This window comes from Hyperolius riggenbachi, chromosome 11 (assembly GCF_040937935.1).
Source record: "Hyperolius riggenbachi isolate aHypRig1 chromosome 11, aHypRig1.pri, whole genome shotgun sequence".
NCBI classification, from domain to species: domain Eukaryota; kingdom Metazoa; phylum Chordata; class Amphibia; order Anura; family Hyperoliidae; genus Hyperolius; species Hyperolius riggenbachi.
The window spans coordinates 39765643-39788325 of record NC_090656.1 but is presented as its reverse complement, the minus strand read 5'-3'; the positions used below and the strand labels follow the sequence as shown (position 1 = coordinate 39788325).

The following is a 22683-nucleotide window of genomic DNA, read 5'->3' as shown; positions in this document are numbered from 1 at the left end:
CTGGGGCAATCTGATGGTGTGGGAGGGTGATCAGATGCCCGTAAGAGGCAGGTTAGGGTCTGATCTGATAAGTGGCAGTGACAGGTGGTGATTGACGGGTGATTGACAGGTGATTACAGGGAAGAATAGATGTATACAGTACACGGGGGGGGGTCTGAGGTCATTCTGAGGATGTGGGTGGGTGATTGGGTGCCCTAGGGGCAGATAGGGGTCTGATCTGATGGGTAGCAGTGACAGGGGGTGATTGATGGGTGTTTAGAGGAGAGAACAGATGTAAACAATGCACTTGGGAGGTGATCTGACGTCGGATCTGCGGGCGATCTGATGGTGTGGGTGGGTGAGTGATCAGATTGCCCGCAAGGGGCAGGTTAGGGGCTGATTGATGGGTGGCAGTGACAGGGGGTGATTGATGGGTGATTGACAGGTGATCAGTGGGTTATTACAGGGAAGAACAGATGTAAATAATGCACTGGTGAATTGATAAGGGGGGGTCTGAGGGCAATCTGAGCGTGTGGGCGGGTGATTGGGTGCCCGCAAGGGGCAGATTAGAGTCTAATCTGATAGGTAACAGTGACAGGTGGTGATTGATGGGTAATTAGTGGGTGTTTAGAGGAGAGAACAGATGTAAACAATGCACTTGGGAGGTGAACTGACGTCGGATCTGCGGGCGATCTGATGGTGTGGGTGGGTGATCAGATTGCCCGCAAGGGGCAGGTTAGGGGTGATTGATGGGTGGCAGTGATTGATGGGTGATTGACAGGTGATCAGTGGGTTATTACAGGGGGGATAGAGGCATACAGTACACAGGGGGGGGGGGGGGTCTGGGGAGAATCTGAGGGGTGGGGGGTGTTTAGGAAGGAGCAGGGGGCAGTTTAGGGCATACAAAAAAATAGTGTTGACAAATAGTGACAGGGAGTGATTGATGGTTGATTAGGGGAGTGATTGGGTGCAAACAGTGGTCTGGGGGGTGGGCAGGGGGGGTGTGAGGGGTGCTGTGGGCGATCAAAGGGGAGGGGGGGGAGATCAGTGTGCTTGGGTGCAGACTAGGGTGGCTGCAGCCTGCCCTGGTGGTCCCTCGGACACTGGGACCACCAGGGCAGGAGGCAGCCTGTATAATAGGCTTTGTATACAATACAAAGCCTATTATACACTTTGTCAGCAGCGATCGGGCAGCTAGTAACCCGCTGGCGCTTCCGAACGGCTGGCGGGTTACAGCGCGAGGGGGGCGGAGTCTGTCGCCGGTGGCTGATTGCGTCACGAATGACGCGATCGCCGCATAACCACGCCCGCCGCCGCCGATGGGCGTATTGCGGTCGTTTAGGCCCAGCCTTTATAGCCGCCCATCGGCTGGGGGCGGTCCGCAAGTGGTTAAGGTGTTGGGGGCACTGAGGCACCTCTTAGTCTAATAGCAATCAGTGTGTGATGGCTGGGGAGGGATGGAGGGGCGCACTTTGGTGTCTCAGCCTTGGGTGCTGGAGGACCTTGTCCCGGTACTGGGCAGCAGCGTGTTAACCACACACCACAGAAACCAGTTTGAGAAGAATCTCTTTTCGTGATTTCACACGAGGAAGCGTTTACTTGTAATGCTTGTGCCAGCGCGTACTTTAATCTGTACAAATACTGCTCTAGATTACAGGAATCATTTACTGCCAGCTGTGCCAGACTACATGTGCAGAAGTGCTGTCAGCAGATCCTCATATCTTATCAGAGTTGCTAGCAGCAATGACCCGGATATCTTTAATATCTGCGCTGTGAGTCAGCCGACAGATGCGGCGTTCACCTTGACCTCGCGGGACACCACCGCCAAGTACCGCGCTGTGTAAAGGCCACCCAGACTCCACCCAGGGGGAGGAGACACACATCTTCCAATCAGACACACCTCCGTGTGTTCAGCGGAAAATAAAGCTTTATTGACGTGACATAAAATGATGCGTTCCACAGAGGGCGGAGCTTCATTAGTGTTCCACACACTCCTCCCGCTAAGTATGCAGAAAACTCAGATCTGAACGCCAACTTCCCAGGTTGTGACATGAACTGGAATTTTGCATGACACTAATCAGCTTCTGATACCAGATAAATCATTTTATCAATCAGCTGTTATGTAATTCCTGAAATGAGAGCGATAAGGAAGCGGCCATATGTATTTCCTGTTAAGGGGCTCATACACTGGTCGATTTCAGCCATCGATTGATCCTACAGAATCGATCAGAAATCAATTCTATCAATCGATTTGCAGCCGATTTTGATCGATTTGATCTGACAGGATGGAAAATCTAGGTCGATCTGCTAGCCCATAGAGTATCTAATGGTCCAAATGCATTTAGATCGATTTCCAATAGATTTCATTTTAAAAATCTATTGGAAATCTGTTCCTAGTGTGTGGCACACATCAGATTTGAATTGAATTGACAGGCATCTAACAAATCTATCTGCTGCAAATTTATAAGTGTATGGCCACCTTTAGACCATACCACTTGCCTTGCAGCCCTGCTGATCTCTTTGGCTGCAGTAGTGTCTAAGTCACACACAGAAAACAAGCATGCAGCTAATCCATATGAAAAGAAAGGAAAAACACAATGGAGAGCCCCCAATAGTGTATTATTGATGATAAAGGAATGCCAAGGTAGCAGCAAATAAAAATATATACTCACAATTATGGGTTGCCGGGTTCAGGCAACCACTTAAAGCACTTATGGGGATATTAGGCCTGTCCCCACTCAGGCTAAAAAGTCGCTCTCTATAGAAGGAAAGAATTCACCATCCACCAGGTGGATAACAATAATTGCAATGGAAACAGAGGCACCAGCAGAGTAAAAATTGATCATAGGTAAAAACAGATAAAAGTTTGGTTTTGGGGAGGTAAGTCCATCCTTGCCACTCAACACAACCACTATGTATGGTTTAAACGAGATTTAATTCGTACTCCAGAACAAATGCAATGCGTTTCGCGTAGCCAAGTACAGCGCCTCTGTACTTGGCTACACAACTTCTGAGTTACTCCTATCTGTATTATTCCCTGAGGAAGTGGGCTAGAGACCCGCGAAACGCGTTGCATTTGTTCTGGAGTACAAATTAAATCTTGTTTAAACCATACATAGTGTTTGGGTCTGGTTTTGGGGAGGTAAGTCCAGCCTTGCCACCCACAACTTTTATCTGTTTTTACCTATGATTAACTTTTACTCTGCTGGCACCTCTGTTTCCATTGCAATGCATCTAATCCAGTCAGTCTTCAGTCAGAGCACCTGATCTGCTGGTTCAAAGGTATTAGAGGCAGAGGATCAGCAGGACAGCCAGACAAAGACCGCATGCCCCCCCCCCCCCCCCCCGCTGGAAGCTGCTCCATCAGATGCCCCCCCCCCCCCCCCCGCCCTCCTCCATAGCAACAGAACTGTACAGCACTAGGCCACGAACTGCCAACTACTGATCCCTGTGGGCAATAATGATAAGGCTGGTGTGTGTACTTACCCTGAGGTACCACTTCCGTGTAATATGAGTACTTACCTGCACAATCTGCTCATAGTGTTTACCATCTGTTGGTCCTCATACTACAAGCAGGTGGTAAAACTGCCCAATCAAAATTGTGTGTGTGTGTGTACACACCCTTACACTTGTTTACACTGTAAACCAGCGTCAGTGATGCAGTGCGTCATACCCATCGCACTGACAAAAACAGGCCTTCAGGGAACATCGTGTTAGTACACTGCGTTCCCTATCTGGCCACCAGCCAAGCAGGAAGTGACGCGCGCTTGCGGTCACTTCCTACTTTGGGTATGCGGAAGCGTGTTGTAAAAATACGCTTCTGCGCATGCACGACGCCAAAAAACCCTGCGTCGCCATAGACTAACATGACTTCCAGGCCAATGGAGACGCCACTGGTCCCGCACTGTAACGTAGTTCTGCGGTAGCGTTAAATTGGGCACTTCCGGTGCAGTGTTCCGCAACGTGGGAAGTATGACCTTCCCCATAGGGTTACATTAGGCTTTGGTAGCAGTGCGGCAATTTGCCTCACCGCACCAGTGTGAAATGGTCCATAAGGTGCCCATCAATGATACATTCTCGGTCTTATCTTACCACCTCTATGTAATATGACTACCTAAAGTATCTGCTCTAAGTATATCCTGTCAGTTTACCCTTCTACTACATACATTTGGTAAGATTGTACAGTACAATCAAGATAGTATTATTAGTGGGCAGCAGCTGGCTGATGTGGCCAGCTGATAAATCCCTCTCAGGTCATGATCTGATCACGACCTGAGAGGGTGTAGCTCACCTGCTAGCTGCCTTCACTCCTGAGTCTTGGGCCGCATGCGTGGTGTCATGCAGAAGACAGACACTAGGGGCACTGTGGCACGTACCTTACATGACTACTAGAGGCCTCTAGCATTTGGGGCGTTACACAGGCACCCCGGGACTCAAGAGAGGAAGAAGCAGCCAGCGGGGAGAGAAGAGACTGGAACCGCACCGTAGACCGGTCAACAAAATCTACAGTGTCGGAAGTGAACAGAGAATTCCCTTTATGCTCGCATATCTTCTTACATTGAGAGGCTGGCAGTGGAAGACGTGGCCGGATATGGAGGAGGGGCTGCCTATAGGAGGTGGCTGCATGTAGAGGTAGTGGCTGCACTGCATTATATTCTACAGCATCTCTCCTGTGATCATGCATCTGCACATAAATCCCAGAACTGGCCCCAAAACTACTGATGTGACATGTGACTCACCCCTCCGAAGCCCCGGAAGCGCTGCAGCACGTCGTTGTTGATGAAGCAGGACTGCGCAGGGTTGGCCAGGGCCAGGTCCAGGACGTGGTCGATGAAGTAGATTCCAGGCTCGATGGTGAGGACCATGCGCTCTTGCAGGTTCCGAGCTGTGCGGAGACTCTTCAGCCCCGGCAAGTCAATGCGGTCAATACCCTGGAGAAGAACAACAACATAGCTCAGAGAGGGGAAAAAAGGAGAAACCGCTTGTGTATATTCCCCCCTCTCCTTTCCATAGAACAGAACGGGCTGCTAAGAAGAGAGACACAATCAGCTCATCGCTACACTGACTGGGGTCAGGAAACAGGGAGGCCTCATCTTATCCCCAGTGTGCACATAGCTCAAAGCAAACCTGAAGTGACAACAAACGTCATCCTAACACTTTGATTGGCCCCATAGGCTGGCTGTCCAGGCAGCCTATGGGGCCAATCAAAGTGCGGGAATCACATCCTTTAAAGTGATGGTTAAGTTATGCACACTACAAGTAGCACACGTATCACCCAGACTGATTAGTAACAGGAGGTTACTAGTGCTATTGGCGGAGCTGTGCTTTTCAGCACAGGAAGATTTGGGTGCAGCCGGCGCCACCATAGACCGCAATAGGAATTACGGCTATAGCGGAGCACAGGGAGCAACTTCGGCGCCGTCAGAAGACAGAGCTGAAGTTACTTTTAAAACACTATAATTCCCCACCATCCATGGCGGACTGGAGGGGGAATAGCAATTAATATCGCCGGGAACTTGTGCAGAATCGGGATCAGCCATATACCGGCTCTATCCTGTGCCCAAGTCTCCCGACGCCGATTTCAATTGTATGCTGCTATTGTTGTTAGTGAATCAACCCTATTGTGTGACATGGACATTACAGACATTCCTCTACTTACAAACCACTCCAGTTACAGCGTTTCAGAGATACAAACAAAGTTATCTTTCAGTACAAAATATACAATACTATTATTTTTATTACATAATATTATTGTTAAATGTTACATTATTGTATACATTGCTTGAAATAGTTTAACCACTTAATGACAAGCTGCTAGACTAGAGCCTCTTAATGGCTCCAGGACGTTTTTATAAGTCAGACAGTGCTGCTGCCGCTGTGCGCATGCGCGCTCCCGCGCGTACATTACCGTGCTTGTGAAAATAGTGAAAAAAAAAACACTAAAGAAAAAAAATACACCTTTATTTCCAAATTTGGAGAAATAGTGTATTTTTTTTATTTTTTCCTTGTTTTTCCCCTTTAAAATGCATAGAAAAAGTAATTACTGTAAACAAATATCAACCCCAAAAAGCCCAATTGGTAGTGAAAAAAAAAACATATAGATATAGATCTATATGATATAGATCATTTCATTGTGATTAGCAGTGATTAAGGTATTGGCAAATGAAAGGGATCAGCACTGAAAGGTGAAAATCGCTCCTGTCCGTTGGGGGAAAAACCGCTTTGGGGTGAAGTGGTTAAGACACTTTAAAAGTACATTACAAAAAAACATTTAGGCCCAGTTCACACTGCCAAAAAAAAACAAAAAAAAAAAAACTGTCAGTTCGCGGATCCTAATGAAACAAATCCAATGTTAACCCTATGGATCCATTCACATTGGTCTGTTAGAATGGATCTGTTCCGCACAATCTGCTGAACGGACAGCAAGTTTTGTGCTGCAACAATTTCTTTGGACCGCTGAGCCCAGCAGAACGGAAACAGACACTGAAGCGCTGCATTGGGGGCAATGAGAAAACAGAACGATCTTTTCACACTAGTGAAGAAACAGGCCGTTCTAAGGAGAAAAATCTACTTTGCTGATGGGGGGAGGGGGGGGGGGTATAGGCTGGGGTTGGTGTAGGATTGGGGGGATGTGGGAAAACCGAAAGGAAGCAGGTGAACAGCAAACAAATGGATCAACCGCCAATCAGCTAGACATCTGATCCGTTTGCCATAGAATTGCCAATGTGAACCGGCCCTTATACTCTATGTCCAAATCTAGAGCTGTCTGACAGTAAATCATTCACCATATGTAACACAGGACTACTCACAAACAATCTCCTGTGATGGAACTGGTTTGTAGGTAGGTGATGATCCACACTGTGCACAGCAGAAAGTGCTCTATTGCCAGAGAACGTTAGTAGTCAGCCTGGAAAGCAGTGATGACAGATGGGCACATTGGTAGATCATTGGAGGAGGGCAGGGACAGTGCGGAGTATACTTGTATATATCTGTGAGATGAGACACTACGACAGGCCATTATTTCAGCCTTAGGGTGCATACACACCTTCAATTTTGATTGGCCAATTTTACCACCTCCACGTAGTAGGACGGTCAACAGGTTTTCAGACTGTGAGAAGCCTTTGTGTCCCCGGACAAGACATACATTATCCAGCGTCGCTTGTTCCTGAATGTCGCGTTTGGCGCAGCTAATTGTGATTTCAGCTCCTCTTTCGCTGCTCTGTCCAGTTTGTACTGAATTTCTAAATAAGTAAGCCAGCCAAAGAGTCAGGCCTAATCAGCCAGAAGCGCTCTGACAATGTGCACCCCCCGTCACGCTGAACCTCGGGCTCCGGGCCTGGAACGCACAGCGCAGTCTCGCTCCAACTCCCCACAAGCGCCACAGTATATTTTGGCCATTGGGAGCAGTGCGGACCCGGAGTGGAATCAGTTCTTGGATGCGATTCTCTCAGCCTGACAACAATAGCAGGACCCCCGCTGACACGGCAGGGCGTCTAGCTCGCCAAATGGCCCAGGCTTCAGCTTTCACAAATAACAGAGCTTTTACTGCGACACTGCTGCAGTCCAAGTGTGGCTTCCTGTTGGTGTACACGGTGCACTGCCAACCCGGCCGAGAGCTCAGCGAGAACTAGCCACATGCTTCTATAATCAAATCACTTTCCACAGGAGGACCTTCTTCCAGTGCTGACATTTTCTGTCCATTTCAGGAGCAGTTCTGTGGACACCCAGGTCTGACTGATCACAAACTACTAGTAAGGGCCGGTTCAGAAGGGCGGTTGCCGGCAGAGCCGGATTAAGGCTAAATGGGGCCCTAAGCAAAGTAACTGATTTGGGCCCCCCCATCATGTCGTAATAGAATCAGAAGATGCAGCTGCACAGCAAAATGCCGCACACACCGGGGCAGCCGAGCTACTGGTTGCTATGGGCAACAGCCCGCTTTCCTCTGTGGGTGCACAATGCAGGGAATAGCAGCGGCAAAATGCAGAGTGAGAGATGAATGGCTGGGACATTTGCACTCAGGGGCTGGGGCACCCCTGTGAAGAGGGCGCCAGATATCACAGCAGCAGCACTTTCCCCCTGCATCTCCATCCTGGCAATAGCAGAAAGCTCTGGACACCGCCAAACCGGAAGCCGTTCCCCAGACAGAATTACATAACCACTCCCACCACCGAACAACCAATTTCCTCCCAAACTAGACAGCCACCATGCAGCCTCCATCCCAGTGAATCCGATAGTCCAGCAGAGAAGGCAGCCGCAGTGGGGGAGAATGACAGCACCAGATGAATCACATTCACCTATTGCGATCCAAGCAATAGAGGTCCCGTCATCCGGAGCCCATCTGTCTCCTCTAGAGTGCTGCCGCTCTGTTACTACTACTATTACTACTTCCTACTTCCTGTATGATCTGAGAATCAGGAAGTTCAGAGCGAGCGGCTGCACTGTAGAAGAGACAGATGGGTTTCAGATGACGGGATCTCTATCGCTTGGATCATGGATAGGTGAGTGAGCGTTTGCCATCTGCTGCTATCATTCTTGCTGCAGCTGTGGTTCTCTGTGGGAAGGGAGGGGTAGAGTGGGCAGCGGCAGAGCGCACAGTAGCAGGAGGGGGACCTAGGAGGAGAGCCTGGCTCTGAAGACAATCAGCAGCGCACGGCATCATTTGACAAGACAAGACAAATAACATTTATATCGCGCTTTTCTCCTGGTGGACTCAAAGCGCCAGAGCTGCAGCCACTAGGACGCGCCCTATAGGCAGTAGCAGTGTTAGAGAGACTTGCCTACGGTCTCCTACTGAATAGGTGCTGGCTTACTGAACAGGCAGAGCTGAGATTCGAACCCTGGTCTCCTGTGTCAGCGGCAGAGCCCTTAAAGGGACTCCAAGCAGTGCCTGTGGATATGCCTTTAAGCATACCCACAACTAATTCATTACATCCTCACACCTACCAGCATGATGTTTGTAATTATATCCCCCTGGGTTCCTTATATTTCATTGCATTGTGCTGAATCGAGCTGCCAACTTTGGAGAAAAGTCGTCCTGTGGCCGTGATTTGGATCGCGAAAATATCAAAAACTAAAAGGCATAGAGCAGCCGTTTATATATCATTGGAAAGAGGAGAAAAAGAGCTTTAAAATGATATGCATCTTTTCATAGTTACTGCACTGCTCAGAGTCCCTTTAACCATTATACCATCCAGCCACCGCTGACTTTGGAGAAAAGTCGTCCTGTGGCCGTGATTTCGATCGCGAAAATATCGAAAACTAAAAGGCACAGAGCAGCCGTTTATATATCATTGGAAAGAGGAGAAAGAGAGCTTTAAAATGATATGCATCTTTCCATAGTTACTGCACTGCTCAGAGTCCCTTTAACCATTATACCATCCAGCCACCGCTGACAGGATGGCAAGGGCTGGTTTATGTGCTGATGGGGCCCCTTTGACTCTGAATGGGGCCCCAAGCGACTGCTTTTGTTGCCTGGTCGGTAATCCGGCCCTGGTTGCCGGTGTCCGGCACGTTGTATACCGCCGGAGTCCACCAGATCCTGCATTGAGATGAATGGCAGCGTTCACCTGATTGCACAAGCATTCCAGGTGATCAAATTTTCCCAGATGTTGCCTGCAGCTTCTGGCGTCTGCTTTGTTTTTTTGCGCGGACTAACCCTCGCAGGGCAAAATTTTGCAGTACAGTTAGTTTTAAGACCCTGCATATTCTGGCAAGTGAAAGCAAATGCACATTTGCAGAGCTGAGCCTCTTAACCACTTGAGAACTGTGGTGTTAAACCCCCCTAAACACCAGGCCATTTTTTTACTAATTAGGTCACTGCAGCTTTAAGGCCTCGCTGCAGGGCCGCACAACTCAGCGCACAAGTGATTCTCCCTCCCTTTTCTCCCCACCAACAGAGCTTTCTGTTGCCTATGACAACCGATCACTTCCTGGACTACAGAGGGGACAGCCATATCACACGGCTGTCCCCAGTACAGTACTGCCTTAGATCGCAGCGCTGTACAGGTATATTCTGCTGTCCCCAGTACAGTACTGCCTTAGATCGCAGCGCTGTACTGGTATATTAGACGTCGTCTAACAGTCTCCGAGTGGCGATCGCCGCTGGGAGACTAAATGCGCACGCGATCTCCTGCTAGCCCCATTGAAGGCCATTCACATCAATCAGCGTGGAGTGGTCCTGGGGCTACCGCCAAGTACACGCCAATTGGCGTGGACCGGTCAGCAAGTAGTTAATTGAGTCAGGTATAACTAGGTGATGCACACATCCTCTTGTTGAAGCTTTAAACGCATAAAAAATCCTGACTCTCGTTCAGCACATGGAATGTAATTATATGCGCAGCGGTGCGTGTTTCCTGTGGTAAAATCCATGCTTTATGGGCTAGTGTGCTCCCAGCCTTGTACTGATAGTGTGCCAGAATTTCTGATTGCTACACAAACGTTTTGCTTGCTGCAGCTTTCCTGCGATTTGGTCAAATTGAATAGGAGTGCAATAGAATCTCTTACCAAACAGTCCTGCACAATTTACCTGGCTAATCTGAATGATAGCATGTGCGCAATATTCAAAGGAAGAGGACCCTGATTGCACCACTGACATGTCTCTGGGTACACACAGAACATGTCCCCAAATGGGGCACAGAGAGAAATAAAATCTGGTAGATATTATAGCAATCTAAGGGCTTGATTCACTAAGCTTAGCGCAGCATAACAGCGTAAGTTATCTGCTGCTACGTGCGCTAGCGAATCAGAGGTCCTTAATTTAGTATCCCTGCATGCTACGCGTGCTATTGGCAGCATAGCGTGCGTAATCGGGGAGCGGGCACTCTGCGCACGCTATGCTGCTGAATTGCAGCATAGCTAACACTAACAACACAACGTGGCTCCACTCCTCACGCCCTGAGCCCCAATGGGTCCAATCACATTAAAGGACCTGATCCCCGCACTCTGATTGGCCCAATAGGCTGTCTATCAAGTGACATTGCCAATCAGAGTGCGGGGATCAGGTCCTTTAATGTGATTGGACCCACTGGTGGTCAGGGTGGGAGGAGTGGAGCCACGTTATGTTGTTAGCGTTTGCTATGCTGCAATTCAGCAGCCTAGCGTGCCCAGGGTGCCCACTCCCCGATTACGCACGATACGCTGCCAAAAGCCTGCGTAGAGTGCAGGGACACTAAATTAAGGGCCTCTGATTCGGTAGAGCACATAACAGCAGATAACTCGCGCTGTTAGGGCCCTTTTCCACTAGCAATCACAAACGCTTGCGATTGCAATTTTTCATTAATTTTGCTATGGGCCGTTTTCCATTGCACAGCTGAATGGCAAATCGCTAGTGATTTTTAAATCGCTAAGGTTGTTACTTTATCATAGAAATCATAAGATGTATTTTCCACTATAGTGATTCAATTTGGAAATCGCAATCGCTTTCTGGAGCGATTTTAAGAGTGATAATGCAATGCAAATGAAAAATCACAATCACATAACAGAATTAATGAAAACGTGCAATCGCAAGCGTTTGTGATTGCGATTGTTAGTGGAAAAGGGCCCTTAGCGATTCCGATTTTTCATTTGCATTGCATTATCCGTCTTAAAATCGCTCCAGAAAGCGATTTCGATTTCCAAATCGAATCACTATAGTGGAAAATACTTCTCATGATTTCCATGATAAATTAACAACCCTAGCGATTTAAAAATCACTAGCGATTTGCGATTCAGCTGTGCAGTGGAAAAAGGACCTAACACTGTTGATAAGTTTAGTGAATCAAGCCCATACTATTCATTACATTATCCAAAACAAGCAAACAAGAAAAGTTTGGGGTTTCAATTTAACAGAGAATTCTACGAAGTGTTGTTGGCTTTGCCATTCTGTAAGAATAACATTCGTCATCTGTGCTTATTTAAATGATTTGTCTTTCAGAAGTCATCAGCAGCCAAACGATAATGATTCTTCTAACACAGCCTCTGGTCAGCACTCTGAGCCATGCAAGGGAATTTGGGGATTAAGTTCCGTACAGACACTATATGTTTGCCAATTAAAACTATCATCCATAATGGTATCGGATGCCAGTCAACCAGTGCATGCTAGGATTGGCGTACGGATAATGGGGATGCCTGTACAGATGAGTGAGCCAGATCCTGTGGGTCACACTGCAGCCAACGAGTCCTGTACAAACCCACTGCACTACTATACCGCTGCTCCGTCTGCCACCTCCAAACATTCTTACTTGTGCACCAATTGGGGTAAACTGTCTCCAATCAATCAGGGAAGATTATTTCAGACAACATTTATTGCTTTTCTATACCCTATATGTCTATGTGTGTTGTATATGTACCTATGTCCCCCTGCAGGAATTGGGACTTGATCCCTCACCTGAGGATGGCAAAGGACACGAGGGAAGGGCCGCCAGGGCGCGGGACGAGGGCCAAGGATGCACGGGACAAGGGTCGAGGATGCGCGCAGAGGACGCGGGGGGGGGGGGGGGTGAGGACGCGCGGGGAGGGCAGAGGACGCGCGGGGAGGGCAGAGGACGCACGGGGTGAAGGGAGGGCAGAGGGCGAGGGGAGGGCAGATGACACGGGGGAGGGCCGAGGACGGGCGGGGCGAGGGGAGAGCAGAGAACGGGCGGGGCGAGGGGAGAGCAGAGAACGGGCGGGGCGAGGGGAGAGCAGAGAACGCGCGAGGCGAGGGGAGAGCAGAGAACGCGCAAGGCGAGGGGAGAGCAGAGAACGCGCGAGGCGAGGGGAGAGCAGAGAACGCGCGAGGGGAGAGCAGAGAACGCGCGAGGGGAGAGCAGAGAACGCGCGAGGGGAGAGCAGAGAACGCGCGAGGCGAGGGGAGAGCAGAGGCATTCATTATCGGCTGTCTTGCCAAGCTTCATCTAGCGTGTGTGCACAGCTTTATATGCCTGGTACACACCATGCAATTTCCAGTCAGATAGACGGTTCAAATAGATCATTTCTGACAGGTCCAATGTGATTTCCGATCGTTTTTCTGATTGATTTTGTATAGAAGTGATTGGAAAATTGATCAGAAAAACTATCAAAAATCAGATTGGATCTGTTGCAAATTATCTATTTGACCCGTCTATCTGATGACAAATTGCATGGAATGTACCAGGCATTATGCTACGCTCGACTAATTCCAACATGTCCGATCTAATTTCCGATCGATTTTTTGATCGATTTTCATAGAAGTGAATGGAAAATCGATCGGAAATCAGTTCGGACTTGTTGGAAATAGACGATCTGACAGTAAATCTGTCAGAAAATTTTGTCAGCTTTAGTCTGACAAAAAGAGACAGACCCATTGATGGATCCAGAGACAACAGAGTGCATGGGTTCTGCACGGGCAGCACGGTGGCGTAGTGGTTAGCTCTCTCGCCTTGCAGCGCTGGGTCCCTGGTTCGAATCCCAGCCAGGGCACTATCTGCAAAGAGTTTGTATGTTCTCTCCGTGTCTGCGTGGGTTTCCTCCGGGCACTCCGGTTTCCTCCCACATTCCAAAAACATACAGATAAGTTAATTGGCTCCCCCTAAAAAAAAAAAAATTGGCCCTAGACTACAGTACTTACACTACATAATATAGACATATGGCAATGGTAGGGATTAGATTGTGAGCTCCTTTGAGGGACAGTTAGTGACAAGACAATATATATATATATATATATACACTGTACAGCGCTGCGCAATATGTCGGCGCTATATAAATACTAAATAATAATAATAATAATAATAATCACTTTTCTTGTATTTGAAGTACCATCTGTAGACAGCACACAAAATAGTTTGGAATTACCAGCAATAACTAATAAAGCAATTCTCCTCTGGAATGCTGAGTAGTATGTGAAGGAGTCATATTGTGCTTTGCTTCGCTCTGAAAGGAGGAGAGTCTGCTTACATTCGCTGGGAAGTATGACAGGTCTGCTTTGCCAGGTAACATGGGGGTTTAGCCTTGGGCAGTGCAGAAGCTGGACAGGACAGAGGGTGATGGGCTGTTTGATCAGGGACAGTGCAAACAACAGGGGTGATCAGGGATAAAAGCAGAGCAAACATTGCGAGGGGCACAGGTGAGCGGGACTGACTGTGGTTCATGTACTGTTTACATAACGCACTGACCTCAGGATAGCCGCCAACGTCATGGACATCAATGCCGAGGAAATGACCCAGACCGTGTGGCATGAACACCGCCCCCATGTGGGCTTTAATCATATCCTCCACGTTGCCCTTCAGGATGCCAATTTTAACGAGCTCCTCTAGTTGGACGCGGTCAGCCAGTCGGTGCATATCGGGCCAGGCCACTCCTGCACAGAGACAAAGGCAACATGTGTTAGTGGGAAACATATTCAAGCAGTCATAATGTCTGTAAGCTCACACTTACAATCGCAAAACACAATTGTGCAATGCGAATTTTAAGCGATTGCGCAATGTTCCCGAAATGTTGCATGTAGCAGGTTTGGGATTTTATACAATCACAACACTGCAGTGAGAATGCTCCCATAGGGGGACACTGCACTAGTGCTTTGGTAATTGCCGGGGATCGGCAAGCATTTCACCATCGACCCCAGTGTGAACCAGCCCTTGTTCAAGAACAACAATGGTCTTAATAAATATTCAGTCTTAAAACATAACCACATTTTCACAATAGGAAGTGACCTCACCTACCCAGAACAGGAAGTGACCTCACCTACCCAGAACAGGAAGTGACCTCACCTACCCAGAACAGGAAGTGACCTCACCCACCCAGAAGGTACAAAATGGCTGTCAAGCAATACTGGAGTACTCTGCCAAGAAGAGGGAGCACAGGGGGGCGGGGGTTGGGAGGAAGAAATTGGGCTCTCCTCCCTGCGGGTGAGTCCCAGTGAGGCTGCAGCTCCCTCCTCCATCCCCTATATGGGGGGGGGGGGGTACCTATACTTAGCTAACCTATACTGGCTGCACCTATACCTAGCTACCTATACTTAAGGCACCACCTTTATCTAGCTACCTATAGTTAAGGCACCTAAACCTAGCTGACCTAAACAGGCGGAACCTATACCTAGCTAACCTATACTAGGGCAACTATGCCTGGCTACCTATACTTGGGGCACCCATACCTGATGACCTATACTGGGGGCATAGTATGTGTCCGTGGGGAGGATTGGTGGCACACAATTTTTACATCATCACCCTGGGTGCAATTTAGCCTAGAAACTGCTCTGTGCACGATATTCACATTTTTTTTAGTTTTACCTATACAAACCAATTAGAACGACAGGGACCCAGTGTAAGTTGCTGCTGTACTGGGGAAGGGATCTGAGGGTGGTATCTGGACTATTTGCTAGACATACTACATGATCAGCATGTCATAAAGCTGAGAATTTGGGGTACAGACTAGACTTTGTGCCGCAGTTACCTGGCTTTAATGATTTATAAATAACCACATTGGAATAAGCACACAGATCCAGTTTTCTGCCTTCTGACTGCATGCCTGTTCCAGGGGGAGGGGGGAGGGGGGCGATTTGCTTGCGTTTCCACTTATATAGGCACGGCTTTTACACAACTAGCATGCAGCAATTTTTTGTTTCTTTTTAATCGGAGCTGGAAAACCTGCAATAGGCGAACACTGCGATATCGTGGGGAGGTTTTATCTGTAATTTTTGCGACAAAAAACAGAAAGTTGTCCAATGCTGTGAAATAGGAATTCGGACGAACACAAAGGAAACCCCGACTGTCGGGCAACCCATTGACTTGCATCACATGTGCAGCCCTCTGCCTTAGATGTGAAGCAGCCTCTGATGAACGCCGTCTGGCAGATAGAACACATTGCTTTACGCGGAAAAACGCAAAACAAGACATACGTTGGAAGGGCACGTCTCTCTCCCTGTTGTGTCTTGTGAAATACTGTATCTTGTGAATTGCTGTACATATTTCACTATTACGATCATACGGTCTCCTACTTCTGTATTCTCTAGCAATGTCTGTATTGCCATGTATACTAACACTTTTCAACATATTGCAGGAATGCGATCCCGTTGTCTCGGTGTTCCTTAAAGGACAACTGAAGTGAGATGTATACGGAGGCTGCCAGTTGCCTGGCTGTCCTGCTGATCCTCTGCCTCTAATATTTTTACACCCTAAACAAGCAAGCATGTGTTTGACATTATTGTCAGATCTAACAAGATTAGCTGCATGCTTGTATCTATCTAATGTTATTCAGACACTACAGCAGCCAAATGGATCAGCAGGGCTGCCAGGCAACTGGTATTGTTTAAAAGGAAATCAATATGGCAGCCTCCATATTCTTCTCACTTCAGTTGTCCTTTAAGGTGTCAAGTCTCCTCATCCCTTCTTTCAATTTCCTAGACTGTTTATTACGCAGAGTTCTACCTCCCCCCCCCCCCCCACACACACATTCTAGGAAACCGGGTATTATTTTCACTGGCTTCAGAACTCTCAGTAAATGAACATTCTGCAAAACTGCCCTTCTCCAGCAGTAAAGATGTCACCACCTGTGATAGATTTCAGAATGGAAAGATTTTACAATGTGCAAACACTAACTAAATCATCTATCAGTGAATACTGTATTGTAAAAAAAAAAAAAAAAAAAGGCAATTGTATTCATTATGTTATTGTTACTACAGCTCCTCTTTATGTCAGGGTGAATCAATTATTTTATGAGGGATTGAAAGGAACTTGAGAGAATAAGGTAAAGTCACAGTAAGCAGTATTTTCCAGCCCTGATCAGTAATAGTAGCCTCCCTCCTACTAGTTTAGCTTTTGTCAGAGGGTAGAACTAACTGACACACATAATACTGACCCACATAGTACTAATGGACTCACATTAATACTGACTGCCAAGCGTAGTACTAACATATAGTACTGACACACATAGTACTAACTGCCAAGTGTAGTACTAACTGACACACATAGTACTAGCTGACAGACCAGCACAGTTGCATGCAGCGGTCTGTGAGATACATGCACTCCTGGACTCTGCTAGCATCTGGAAGAGGCAGAAAAGGTTCAAAGATCAATATCATTTTATCTGATAAATCTGAGCCAAAGCAAACACTCCCGATCCCTGGCTTTACTGCCAGTCAGTTCACGGTCACCCGGACTAATGCCTAGTACACACAATACAATTTTCTGTTAATTTACCTGCCAGATAGATAATTTCCTACATGTAGGAAATTTTCTATCTAACCATCTATCTGCCTAGAAATTAGGCATTGCTCTACTCAGCAGGAGATAACCAGAAGACAATACACCAGAGATAATGACCAGTCTCTACCAGTACTTTACAGAAAATAATCAGAAAATCTAACAGAAAAATCTTAACAGAACATTGTATGGTGTGTACTAGGCATAATGCTGGGAATACACGGTGAGATAGTGGATCGATCCCCACTCGTCCCCGGGGGCGCTCCTTATCTTCCGCTCGATTCCCCGCTACTGTCCGCCATCGAGCGGGGTATCGATCCGGTGGGTCATCGGACCGGTCGGAAAACATCAATCGAGCCATCAGCGGCTCGATTGATAAGGGGAAAAGTACCGTGTATCCCCAGCATTATACGAGGGCCAAGACTCCATCACTCAGCTATGCCCTCCATATCCCTCTCTAAAAGATGGGTTCTGATTGGTTATTATTCATTCAATCATTTATAGATAATTATTATGAAAATAAAGCTTTTTTTGTTCATTATGTTATTTTCATTGGAGTTCCTCTTTAAAGTGCACCAGTTTGTAAAGAATAAAGCAAACTGAATATGCACTAGAAGTTCTTACGCAGTGCTGTACATGCCTGGAGCCTGCATTTGTAGAAGACATTTCAGCTTGGGTATCCTTTAACCCCTCCCCTTCCCTGTCAGACTGCAGTTACACATAGTGCATGAGGCTAAATATGTTGTGAATTCTCTCTATTTTGTGCATAGTGCAGACATCACCAGCAAGATGGCCGTTTCCACTCAGGCAAAAAATAAATAAATCACCAAGCTTGGAAAAGACCCAACAGTGAAAACGGTAGAGTAAGCAGGTCTCTTACTTCAGGTCACAGATGGTTACATTTGAGGTACAATACAATACAATAACATTTGTAAAGCGCTTTTCTCCCATAGGACTCAAAGCGCATAGTTGTATGCTATAAGTATTGTTTTAAGGAATAGATTGAAACATTTAGAGGTTTACTCATGTTGACTCTCAGGTTGAAACTCTTTTGCTTACAATTCAGGAATGATCCTTGTACACACATACTGCTGGGTTGTCTGCTGTGATTTATGTAGCTAAGTGAGTTGCAGTCTTGCAGAGCTGTGTCTTGGATTCACTAGGGATATGACAGGCAAAACAACAACTCCATAATTATTTTCAGATTCCGAATGAACTGTCAATAATCCTATTGTCCCTCCTGAATGTGCATGTACAGCAGGTAGGTACACACCATACAATTTTCGATTAAATTTACCTGCCAGATCGATTTTTTCCAACATGTCCGATCTGAATTTTGATTGATTTTTTGATTCTCCGATCACTTTTTTATCGTTTTTCGCAATAGAACTGAATGAAAAACGATTGGAAAATCGATCAAAATTCAGACATGTTGGAAATAACCGATCTGGTAGGTAAATCTAAAAGAAAATCGTATGAGTGTACCTAGCATTAGATAGCAAGTTCTTATCTATTACCTAGAGGATCCAGTTTAAACTCCTCGCCCTACCATACAAAGCTCTACATAAGTTGTCTCCTCCATGCATTTCCTCACAAATCTCCATATACCATCCCATCCAAACCTTCACTCCTCCCAGGAGACCATGTTGTCCTCCATCTTAGTCACCTCCTCTCATTCCTGCATCCAGGACTTCTCACAAGCATCACCTCTCCTTTGGAACTCTCTTCCACAGCTAGTGCATCACACTCCGAGCCTGGAAACATCAAACATACTCTCAAACATACTCTCAGAACACACCTGTTCAGACAAGCCTATAATTTGCTGTAGGTCACAATGAAGGCCCACTTCCTGATCCGATAGATAACCCATGTGTCTCCTTCCCTAATGTTCAGTAAGGAGAGTTTGGGCTAGACTCCCTAACACTGCTACTGCCTACTGAGCGCGCCCTAGTGGCTGCAGCTTAAAGAGGAACTCCAGTGAAAATAATGTAGTAAAAAAAGTGCTTCATTTTTTACCATAATTATGTATAAATGATTTAGTCAGTGTTTGCTCATTGTAAAATCTTTCCTCTCCCCGATTTACATTCTGACATTTATTACATGGTGACATTTTTACTGTGGGCAGGTTATGTAGCTGCTCCTAGCTGTTTTGGCTGTTAGAGACAGCTGTAAACAGCTAATTCCTGTCTGTGAACATTGTTACGTTGCGTCATACAGCGCCCCCTGATGGTCTGTTTGTGAAAATCATATTTCTCATGTAAAAGGGGGTATCAGCTACTGATTGGGATAAAGTTCAATTCTAGGTTGGAGTTTCTCTTTAAGCGCTTTAAGTCCACCAGGAGAAAAGCACAATATAAATGTTCTTGCAAGGCCAGGCTCCTTTCCATAATGTCTCCACCCACCACCCTCTAGATCATACATGTCAAACTCCGGCCCACGGGCCAAATCTGGCCCTCAGAGCCATTAAATTTGGCCCTCAAGAGGTTTCCCCACTTTGCATTATGTTTGGCCCACTCTAGAGCACAAGGGACGATATATTGGAGATGATGCCCTAGAACACCAGGGAAGCCATATGGGGGAGGAAGGGGTAAAGCACTAAACACTAGGGAACTGTATAGGGTTGGGTAGGGGCCACTAGATAGGGAACTGTATAGGGGAGGGAGGACCACTAGACACAAGGGAACTATATAGGAGTTGGAGAGGGGCAATTAGACACCAGGAAACTTTATAAGGTGGCCACTAGACATTGAGGTTGTCCCGCAACTTGGTCCCAGCGTTCAATTTCGGCCCACTTTGTATTTGAGTTTGACACCCCTGCTCTAGATTGTAAGCTCGCAAAGGCCAGGGACCTCAACCTAGTGTTTCTTATTCTAATGTAAACATATGAACATGTCCCAGTATTGGTGAGGTCGCCCACCTCTCATCCGCTACGCATGTATTTGTATTGCTGGTTGTCCTGATTGTACAGAGATTTGAACGTCTTGCGTATCTATGCTCACCAATATTTGTTTTGCACTATGTACAGCGCTACGGAAGATGTTGGCGCTATGCAAATAAATATAATGTATTTTTATTAGGTGAAAAAAGGTTTATGCCCTCTGAAAACTTGGTTCTGCACAAATCTTAAAATTGGAAAATCTGGCTTTTAGTGTCATGTAAGTCCAGTGAGGGCAAATGAGCAATGCCAGGGAGGCGTGATCAGATAGGCAGCAGTATAATGCCACCGCACAGACCCCCTCCCCCCAGGGTCTATCTCTCCCCGTGCCCAGAGACACACAGCTGGACAGGAAACGGCCTTGCACTATGGAAGGTCCACAGGGGAGACAAATGTGCTGATGGTATGTCTGTTTACTGCTCAGCTCCCAGCCAAGTGATATCATGTGGAATACAGGTCAGTGAACCAATGGCTGGGCCACTCGGGGAGAGAACAGACCAGCACACCGACACAGACGGCCAACAATCCGAGACAATACACGCCCTGTACAGATAATAATCCCCAGGGGGGGGGGGGGGGGGGGCACATCACTGCCACACTCCCTGTGTGCTAAGAATCCAAAGCAAACCTTCATTCACATCTACAAGTAATGTGTGCTGAAGCAAGTGCTGAACACAATACAGGGGAGACATTTATTTATTTTGGTATTTATACAGCGCCGACATCTTACCCAGCACTGTACAGAGGATATATTGTCTTGTCACTAACTGTCCCTCAGAGGAGCTCACAATCTAGTCCCTGTGCAACATTAAACAATGTTACACAGGGACGTCACAGCATTACACAAAAGTAGTGATGTAACAATGTAGAGATAAATACAGCAGACGAGTCACTGAGTCCATATGGTGGCGGAGAAGAGCACATGGGGAGGAGTGCTCTGTCAAATAAGGGGTGTAAGTCCAAGGGAGGGGGTTGGAGCTATGAGGATGGTGGGTGAACAATAGTGAAAAGATGGGTTTTTAAATGACAACTAAAGCAAGAGGGATAGGGAGGCAACCATATGCATTTCCTTTTAAGCAAAACCAGTTGCCTGGCAGTCCTGCTGATCCTCTGCCTCTAATACTTTTAGCCATAGCCCTTGAAAAAGTATGCAGATCAGGTGCTCTGACTGAGATGTGACTGGATTAGCTGCATGCTTGTTTCAGGTGTGTGATCCAGACACTACTGCAGCCAAAGTGATCAGCAGAACTGACAGGCAACTGTTGTGGTTTGAAAGGACATAAATATGGCAGCGTCCATAGTCTTCTCACTTCAGTTGTCCTGGCCTGCTTGAATGAGTTGAAGGTGAGGGTGAGCCTGCTGGGGGGAGGAAGTTCCATAGAGTAGGGGCTGCTCTGGAGAAGTCCTGAAGCCTCGCGAGCAAGCAAGCGATGTGAGTGGTGGACATCTGCAGAGTGTGGGAGGAGAGGAGAGAGCAGGTAGTGGAGTATCTCTGGATGAGATCAGAGATGTATGAAAGGGAGGTATGAAGGATGGGTTTGAGTGCCAGACAGAGCAGTGCAAATGTAGTTCTGAGGGGGAGAGCCGGTGAGGGGACTTGTGAAGAGGGGCAGCTGAAGAGGAGCGGCTGGAGGAGTGAATGAGCCTGGCAGCTGCATTCATAATGGATTGCATAGGGCGGAGTCTGCTCTCGGGAAGTCCAGAAAGGATGGCATTGCAGCGGTTCAGACAGGAGAAGACCACAGCGTGGGCCAGGAGTTTGGCGAAGTTGTGGAGATTGAAGTGGTAGGAGATGTTCTGGATGTGGGGGTGAGAGCCAAGGGTGACACTCAGGCAGTGGGTCTGAGGGGCAGGGCAGATGGATGAATTATTGACAGTAATGGAGATGTCGGGGAGAGGGCTTGACAAACAGCGGGAAGATCACAAGTTCAGTCTTTTCCAGGTTGAGTTTCACAAATCTGGTGAAGATAGTCTATACTGTGGCGCCCCACTTCAACACGAAGAATAAGATTGCAGCTGTGTTAGGGTATATCCTTGTATCCAAATAGTCAGTATATAAGTAGTAGTACACAGCGCAGGTATATTCTTCTTTTGATGTGAATTCTTCCACTCCACCACTTCTAGAGGGTCCCAATCCACTTAGGACCCTCTCAAGCGTGTAGCACTTCCCACCCAATGTGGTACTATGAACCTCGGTAATTGACCCTTGCTCAGTGCTGCCCGCTCTTGTCCCGACTAGTTTCGGCCGTTGCCTCCAACTGGGGATTTATACCGTGCGCCCGGGAGGTCTCGTTAATTTTTTATGAACTTTCGGTAAAGCGTAAAATGGTGGCAAAACAGCATCCTTGACTTTCAAGAATTCTGCAATATGACCATCTACAACTCCATGCTCCAGAGCATCGTCTATAATGCTAAATAAAATAGTTTGGCACTGTTTGGCCCTCGATGGAGAGGCCCGCACATAGCACTCCCGTTTACCAAGAATGTCAAGACACATCGGCACTGTCATCACAACGACATTACCCCCCTTGTTGGACGGTTTTATTACCTATTGGTCTTGATTTTTAGGGAAGTCAAGGGCCACATATTCCTCCTCGGTCAGGTTTCCCACATAGTGGGATCTATGTCTGTTCTTTC

At 47.2% G+C, this 22683-nt stretch overlaps 1 protein-coding gene across 1 annotated transcript in view; it reads right to left on the bottom strand.

The window, feature by feature from the left end:
- PEPD (peptidase D) overlaps nucleotides 1–22683 on the bottom strand; it is a 419775-nt gene that overhangs the window by 7825 nt on the left and 389267 nt on the right. Inside the window, exons 13-14 of the mRNA XM_068260589.1 lie at nucleotides 14088–14272; nucleotides 4719–4910 (exon numbers count right to left, since the gene is read on the bottom strand). Coding sequence (XP_068116690.1) covers nucleotides 4719–4910; nucleotides 14088–14272 — 377 coding nt within the window. The remainder of the gene's footprint in view (nucleotides 1–4718; nucleotides 4911–14087; nucleotides 14273–22683) is intronic.